Genomic DNA, 8,671 nt, shown 5'->3' with positions numbered 1-8,671 from the left:
TATATAAGAAATTCATAAGATCCCTAACTATTTATTGGTAAGGGGTAACTAGCTGTGCCGTGCATGTACCATCATATGCATTTAGTAAAAGCGATTATTTTAAAATTACAAACAGACACTCCAATTTTATTTAATTGTATACATGTGTTACGTCCGACCTGGAGTATATTGAAACGAGTGGAAGCGTGATCTCAGGTACGAACGGGACGAACAATTGTCTGCAGTACGCAGAGCTAACACTCAATGTCTTAAATAAAAATCCTACCTTAGTTTCACTGAATACTGTTCGGTGAAGCCTCGCCAGGTATAACTTAATTAACATCAAACTATAATTGGCCAATCATTACGTCTAATGCTAATCAATTATACTTAACTGAAGTGGCGGGCTGAAGCAGGAACCAGCAATCAAAATGGCCGTTGTTCGGCGTAGTTCCCTCACGTTTTTCACAATAATTCAACAAGGAATACAAGGAATACAATTTGCTATTAACAATTAAATTACTTCAAACAACAAAGGATGGTTCGATCAACAAAAGGCGATAATTTTTCGCGAGAACGAACAAGTACAAACAAAAGCGTAACTTTTATACGGAGACCGGAAAAACGATGCAAATTTTTAAATTCAAAAGGTGACGAATGACAGCTCATAGATAAAAACCATTTCGTAAACTATACTAACTGTCATAGATAATATAATAGTTTAGTGTTGTTACATTTGGTTCATAACATCTACCCGCCTCGGCCAGGACTACCTGGCCGCTAATCAATTGGCAGTCGTGACAAGGTTGATACCGCTCTCTTCAGAACAGAACCGTCCACCCGAACCTCAGCAAAACGGGGCACTCCATCTGCTCCAAAGACGAGGTTAAGAATGCGCCCTCTGCGCCAACACAGTGGCGGTGAGTTAGCGTCCTTAACCAGAACGAGGTCACCAACATGCGGTGGATCAGTCTTGTCAGTCCACTTAACGCGCTGCTGGAGAATATGCAAATATTCCAAATTCCAACATTTCCAAAAGCTCTGAGTGAGTTGTTGGATCAATTCAAACCGCGAGAGACGATTGAGTTTCACATCAACATAGGGGTATCCGGCAGGGCGTTCAGCGGCCGTCCAATCAAAAAATGGCCCGGTGTGAGGGCTTCCAAATCGTTAGGGTCTGAAGAGATCGGGCACAACGGGCGTGAATTCAACATGGCTTCAATTTTGCAAAACACAGTTGCGAGCTCCTCAAATGTTAATACGGACTCGCCAATTACTCGTCGCAAATGTGTTTTGGCAACCTTTACAACACTTTCAAAAATTCCTCCCCAGTGGGGACATGACGCGGGGCTGAACTTCCAAGTTATTCTGCGACTAGCTAGTCTAGACGCAATTTCAGTCTCATTAGACGACAAAAAATCATATATCTCTTTTAAATAGTTATTTGTGCCTTTGAAGTTGGTGCCGCAATCCGACCGAATCAAGGACGGTAGTCCTCGTCGTGACACGAATCTATCTAACGTCGCAACAAAGGCCTCTGTCGAGAGGGCTGAGACTAGTTCTAAGTGTACCGCCTTGGTGGACAGGCAAACAAAGACGCACAGGTAGGACTTGACCGTTTTACTGTTCCTGAGGGTCGAGGTCTTAACCGAAAAGGGACCTGCAAAGTCCGTCCCAACTCCAGCAAAGGGCCTTGTCTCTGTGACCCGATCCGACGGCAGATCACCCATGATAGGCTGCATGGTAGAGGCCTTGAGTCTATAACAAGACATGCAGCGAAAGACCACACTACGGATCGTCCTTCGGGCCGATAAAATCCAAAATTCTCGTTGTAAAATGGCCAATAAGGCATTACAGCCGGCGTGGGAGTTCTTGATGTGACGATCAGTCACCAACAAACTCACTAAGTGGCCACTTTTGGGCAACAGGAGGGGATGACGAGCTCCATACGGGAGGTTAGCGTTCCTTAGACGCCCTCCGACTCGCAAAAGACCCGCACTGTCCAAAAAGGGGTTCAGTTTGCAAATGGCTCCAGACAGCTTACATTTGCCTTTTCTCAAAATATCAATCTCATTTTCAAAGTTCTCTTCTTGCACAGAACGAACCCAATGAAGAAGAGCATCCTGGAGCTCTTGTGGCGATAAGAACGCCTCCAAGCATTTGTTCTGTGGGTGTCTACAATTTCTGGTGAAGCGCTTGATCCAAGCGGTGACCCCCAGTAATTTGTCTAATGAGCTGTAGCGATTCATTAGGAAATCTGGGTCGAACGGATGGTCCCGCTGTTCAATCGCAAGGGTTCGCAACCCAGGCAATGTGACAGTATCCAAGGCCGGTGTTCGCGGCCAATTAGATTCTGACCTGGTCAACCACTCAGGTCCCCACCACAGGGAGTGCTCAACCAAAAAGGGGGCCATACATCCCCGTGATGCGCAATCAGCAGGGTTGACTTCGCCAGGCACATGCCTCCAGATTAACGGGGTTTCCGATTTCTGGATCTGAGAGACCCGATTTGCAACAAACACCTCTAAGGTGTGGACTGACGTCTTCAGCCAACACAGAACAATTTGACTGTCAGTCCATGCATAGACCGTGGCAATGTTAACTGACGGGCATAACGTTGACATGACGTGATTCAAGAGGCGAGCAAGAAGGGCCGCCCCCGACAACTCTAACTTAGGAATTGTCAAGGCGGTTCGAAGAGGCGCAACCTTGCTCTTCGCCATGACCAATGACACCTTCACTTGACCATCCATGGTCACGGTGCGCAAATATACGGCTGCTGCGTACCCACGTTCCGAAGCGTCCGAAAACCCATGAAGGGACGCTGTATGCTTCCCTGGTGGAAGCATAGCACGGGGCAACGATATCATATTGATAGCAGGCAATGAGGAAGCAAACAGGAGCCAGTCCTTCAAAATAGCTTCGCGGAGTGGCTCGTCCCATCCAAGACCTGCAGTCCAAAGTCTCTGCAGGAAGCATTTGGCCCAGAATATGACTGGGCATATCCAACCATTGGGATCAAACGTTCTCGCGACAGTCGACAGAACCAGCCGTTTCGTCCAAGTGCGAGGCGAATCCAAATCGACGTTGAACGTGAAGATGTCCTGGACTGGTCTGTACTGTATTCCAAGGACTGTCATCATGGTAGGATTGTCACGGTTCTCAAATAGGTGAGGATCCTGCTGGTGGTCATCAGGTAGCCCATCCAAGAGCGCAGGTAAGTTGGAGATCCATTTACGCAATTCATATCCTGCGGAGGCTAGGATGCCAATCAATTCGTCACGCAAAAGGAGAGCCTCTCTCTCCGTGGACGCACCAGTGCATATGTCATCAACATATAGGTCCTCCTTCAAAATGGCGGCTGCGCGAGGAAACGACATACGCTCTCGATCTGCGAGCTCCCAAAGCGAACGTATGGCCAAAAAGGGGCTAGACCGCAGCCCGTATGTGTTCGTGTTGAGTTCGTAGACAAGTATGGGATCTTGCGGGTTTTCCCGCCACAATATCAGCTGGTATCGACGATCATCAGGGTGGATTACCGTTTGCCTGAACATCATCTTGATGTCAGCTACGAAAACGAATTGGTGACGCCGAAACCGCGTGATGACGTCACAAAGGTCCTTAAGCAATTTGGGACCAGAATGAAGACACTGGTTCAAGGACACTCCCGATGTGGTCTGCGCAGAACCATCAAATACTGTGCGCAGCTTGCCACTTGACGGCTTTATCACAGCATGATGTGGGAGGAAAAAATGCTCCATCGAGCGCCAATCAAATTTTGACACAGACATGTGTCCCAAATCTTCATACTCCCGCATGAAGTCAATATACTTCTCTTTGAGTAGCGGGTCCCTGCTCATGCGGCGTTCCATTGCCAACAAACGCTTCTCTGCAGTAGGCCGCGAGTCGCCAAGGGGCGGTCGTACGGCAAAAAATGGCAATCTTGTCATGATCCGGCCAGAACGAAGATAACTAGTGTTGCTCTTGTAGAACCGTTCACACTCCTCGTGTTCCGGATCAGAGCGGGGTGCTTGTGGTGGCTCTTCCACTTCCCAAAATCTCTGCACGGCGTCAGAGAGGGCGGAGCCCACCATCAAAGCCGTTCCAGGTTCAGCAGGAGGGGGAGCCCTCAATACAGGCCCCATCAATGCGAACCCAAATATGGTCCGGAGGGCTACTAAGCCACCTGGCTGCAAAACACGATCCTTACCGAGTAATATTTTGCCCAGTACATCGGCGCCAAGCAACAAATCGACCGTGCCAGGTAGGTCGAATTTAGGGTCAGCCAAGTCCAAATCGGCGGTCAATTTTACCGCATCCGCAGACAACCGAACTTGCGGGTGACTGCCCAAGATGTTCTCCATCACAATGGCCGACGATCTCAGCGTCGGGCGTGGAGAATTTGAGGGCGAGAACTCAAACGAAACGTGGCCCTCAACCGTGGTTACAGGGGCGTTCCCGACACCTCTTATTATATCTGAATACCTTTTAATATTCAGGCCAGTCTGCCCCACCAACCAAGACGAGGCTATGCACCCTTGTGAGCCTGTGTCCAATATTGCTCGGACTACAACCGAGGCGCCCGTCCGTCCCCAGACCCGGACATAGGCCGTGGGCAAGAGGACGGTCTCAAAAGGGGGTGGTGCATAGCGGGGGCAGACGCCAACATCCTAATGTTGGCGTGGCGGCGATCTATCGCCGCTGTCCCGGGACGGCACGTCAAAACGAGGGAGTGGTTTAAACTCGCCCTCCTCTCGATGGCGACTGCCACGAGCCATAGTCGGCGGTTCGTAGCGCCGGGAGCGTCCGTACTGAGGGTTGCGCGGCTCCAAACGGGGACGCTCCGCCAGAGGGGGGGACGGCAATCGTACCGGACGTGCGTCACGGTAATCGTGGTAAATGACTGGAGGTGACCGTGATAGGTCACGAGGGTGCGGTGAGGGCGAACGGGGCACAAAGGTGCGGGATTGAACCCGAGGCCCCCTTCCATACCCGCCCGTGGGGCTGCGCGCCGAATCATGTCGGCGATCCACAGCAGCACAATCTGCGTGGCGGGGGGGAGGTGAGCCGGACTCCAAATTGCGGGACTGAGCCCGGTGTCCGCTCTCATACCCGCCCGAAGGCGACCCCGGGTGGTCGCGGCGGCCATTTGCGTTGGCGCACAGCACCTTTAAATGTTGCCCTCCACAAACAGGACACGGGTGCATGTCGGGGCAAGCGCGCTGAAAGTGGTCCCCCAGGCAGGAGAAACACCAGCCTCGGGCCTTAGCAATCCGCCTACGAGAGGCCACATGCAACGCTACAAAGTCCGGGCACTGCATCGTTCGGTGCCCCCGGGACTTACAGAACCGGCAGACCGGTCGCGCAGCCTGCGCGACTGCAAAGCGGGGGGACGCCCTTCCCTTTGGCGCCATTTGAGCAGTGCGCCGTTTGTTGGTGGGTCCGGAGCTTGATAGTCCCACCGGCGCATCCATAACGTCGCCCATGCGACACTCATTCTCCAGGAACGCCAACAATTGCTCATAACTAGGGAGAGGAGATGCCTCATCCCTAGTGTGCGCCTGTTCAAAACGTGCTCTCAGGGACACCGGCAACCGCTTGAGCATAATACGCACCAACCAGTATGACGACTGGTCAACCGGCAGGCCCAAGCGGCTAAGAGCATTGGTAGCTGCAACGAGGGGGTTAAGCATCTTGGTCCTCAACTGGGCGGTATTACTCACGACAGGAATGTCCATTATCTGGTCGATATGAGCATCGGCCAGACAGCGCTGGTTTTGGTAGCGCTTGGTGAGTAATGACCGCGCGACCGCATAGCTCCCTTCACAAATCGGGAGGTGCTGCACCAATTCTCTTGCCTCTCCATCCAGCACTGAGAGCAGGTAGGCCAGCTTTTGGGACAGGCTCAAATCCTCCCTAGAGTCCACAAGGCTTTCGAACAGGCCGATGAAACCCATCCACGCGTCGAGTCGACCATCGAAATGGGGGAGATCCAGGTTAGGCAGTCGGGTCAAAAGGCCCACGGGAGTCTTCAAAGAGGCCCTTGTAGGCGGTACTCCGGCGCGCGAGGCTAAGATCTCCCGGGCGCGTTGGGAGATTTCATCGGCGAGGCCCAAACTTTGGACGTAGTCCTCGTGGACTTGCTCCCGTCGCTCCTTCGGAAGCGACTCCATTGGCACATCGTCAAGGTGCAGAAGGAGGCGCTGGTACAGAGTCTCGACCTGTTCAAGTCGAGCTGGGCATTTCTCGTACCTGTCTATTAAGGCCTCCGTGCGGTCTTCCCTATTCACCAAGGCGACCGCTGAACTGAACCATCTCAGTTGAGCTGTGATTCCTGAACAAGATTCACGGACCATGGTGACCGCGGTCGAAGTCATCTTCAAAGGCACAGATATAACAACAGTAACAACAAACAATAATCAAATTAATTCCAATGAAACAACTGCTATCACTGAATTGAAATCAAGTATCAAATCTTAAATAACTTCAGTAATAATACAAGAAAAAATTAAAACTAAGTTTTTTAATCTAATATTTCAACAAACTAGATTCAAAGCAATAACACAATTTACTCAACAAATTAATGAATTTACTGATAAATACCCATTTAAACAGCTATTTCTAATCTTATACTAACAAACAAGAGTATTTATAAGAAATTAACCTTCAATAAAGCATAAGACAACAGCTGTTATTAACTCAAATCCAAATATTAGACCTTAAGTATCTAAATATAATATTTTAATAAAGAAAGAATTAAACAAATTGTGACCTAACTTATTCATACAATATAATAAACTGAGCAACAATAAGTTAACCACGCTCTGCTACCAAAAACTTGTTACGTCCGACCTGGAGTATATTGAAACGAGTGGAAGCGTGATCTCAGGTACGAACGGGACGAACAATTGTCTGCAGTACGCAGAGCTAACACTCAATGTCTTAAATAAAAATCCTACCTTAGTTTCACTGAATACTGTTCGGTGAAGCCTCGCCAGGTATAACTTAATTAACATCAAACTATAATTGGCCAATCATTACGTCTAATGCTAATCAATTATACTTAACTGAAGTGGCGGGCTGAAGCAGGAACCAGCAATCAAAATGGCCGTTGTTCGGCGTAGTTCCCTCACGTTTTTCACAATAATTCAACAAGGAATACAAGGAATACAATTTGCTATTAACAATTAAATTACTTCAAACAACAAAGGATGGTTCGATCAACAAAAGGCGATAATTTTTCGCGAGAACGAACAAGTACAAACAAAAGCGTAACTTTTATACGGAGACCGGAAAAACGATGCAAATTTTTAAATTCAAAAGGTGACGAATGACAGCTCATAGATAAAAACCATTTCGTAAACTATACTAACTGTCATAGATAATATAATAGTTTAGTGTTGCTACATTTGGTTCATAACAACATGTATAGATAAATTCTAATCGCCTTAGAGAATCATCAAATAAAATCACAATCATTGGATATTTAAAGCATCCCAAACGCAGTGAATAGTCAAACTGCTAGACAAATAGTTTTCATATTGATTACAAACATTAATATACAAGCAAGAAACAAGAAATTTGTTAAAAGTCTCTCGATCTAAAGGTAATCGGTCGTACCTGGGTTTATTTACCAAACGCAAGACTTGTTTGAGATAAATCAGGCATTCAATGTAGCCTGTTATTTATATAAATATACATATATATTAAAGGTGCATTAACTACTTTAGAACATCAGTTATGTTAACAAATGTCTAATGAGCAAATATATAAGAAGAGATATAGTTTAATAATAGAGTTTTTACACTTGACAGACATTTAAATATTTCAGCATGCTGAAGAATTTAAAAATGTTAAATGTTTTTTTGTTAAGAATTTATAATGTTTATATATTATTTTGTCAGTTTATTATGTTTTATTGAACACATTATAATCATAGCTATGCCGTGAATAGAGCAATCATCTTAACTAGAGACAAAGTAATTAGTGTTTAAAGTACTCCTCATAATCTGGTAAGAAATATCTCGATCGATTTGATTCGATTTAAATTCAGCCTCTAACGCTGCGGGGTATAGTCCTCTTTCTCCGTGTAGGTGATATTTTTTTCAAGGATAATGTAACTAAAAATATAAACTAAATTAATATATATATATATAGTGTTGGATAAAACTATGCGTTATGTTTAAGATGGAAGTTACTGTCCAAAAGAACATTAAAATATTTCGATATACTGAGATAATTTGATATATTTAAGAAAATAAATTTTAATACGACATTTATGATATCCATATAAATACATACGTATATAGGTAAATCAACTTGAAATATTTTTTGTTGTGACTTATAGTAACATAAAAGATGGCAAAAATAAATTCACAAGGATTTGTTATATATATTTTTTTAAATTGAAATATGTATATGTATATTTATTATTATTCTATATAATTAAATTTATGAAAATATGCGTCAAATATTCGTTAAAAATTCTATTTCTTTTAAAAAAATCGATACGAGTATAATAAATCGAATCAAATGTTTATTTCTTTTTAAATGTAACGTTTTTCCGGAAACAAATTGTAAATGTGTATAAATATTAAATAACATTTGAATATCAAACGCATTACCGATATTAGCTAATATTAATAGTGATCTGTCTTTGAAATCGATCGAAATGCCGCGTTACCTATCTTTT

At 45.5% G+C, this 8,671-nt stretch overlaps 2 protein-coding genes across 2 annotated transcripts; both read right to left on the bottom strand.

Moving 5' to 3' along the window:
• Positions 1-1,067: 1,067 nt before the first annotated feature.
• Positions 1,068-4,343, bottom strand: LOC123663035. The gene has a single exon (XM_045597777.1). The coding sequence runs from the start codon at positions 4,341-4,343 to the stop codon at positions 1,068-1,070; it is 3,276 nt and encodes a 1,091-aa protein (XP_045453733.1).
• Positions 4,344-4,649: 306 nt separating this feature from the next.
• LOC123663034 lies at positions 4,650-6,335 on the bottom strand. The gene has a single exon (XM_045597776.1). It carries the CDS (start codon positions 6,333-6,335, stop codon positions 4,650-4,652), a length of 1,686 nt encoding a protein of 561 aa, XP_045453732.1.
• Positions 6,336-8,671: the final 2,336 nt, after the last annotated feature.

The sequence above is a fragment of the Melitaea cinxia genome, chromosome 19 (genome assembly GCF_905220565.1).
Source record: "Melitaea cinxia chromosome 19, ilMelCinx1.1, whole genome shotgun sequence".
Classification (NCBI taxonomy): Eukaryota; Metazoa; Arthropoda; class Insecta; order Lepidoptera; family Nymphalidae; genus Melitaea; species Melitaea cinxia.
Note: the sequence above shows the minus strand (reverse complement) of the source record. Positions and strands in the feature narration are given on the sequence as shown.

Excerpts from the sequence above, each read along its gene's own strand:
- LOC123663035 (XM_045597777.1), bottom strand. The coding sequence starts at position 4,343 with ATGGAGAACATCTTGGGCAGTCACCCGCAAGTTCGGTTGTCTGCGGAT.
- LOC123663034 (XM_045597776.1), bottom strand. The coding sequence starts at position 6,335 with ATGGTCCGTGAATCTTGTTCAGGAATCACAGCTCAACTGAGATGGTTC.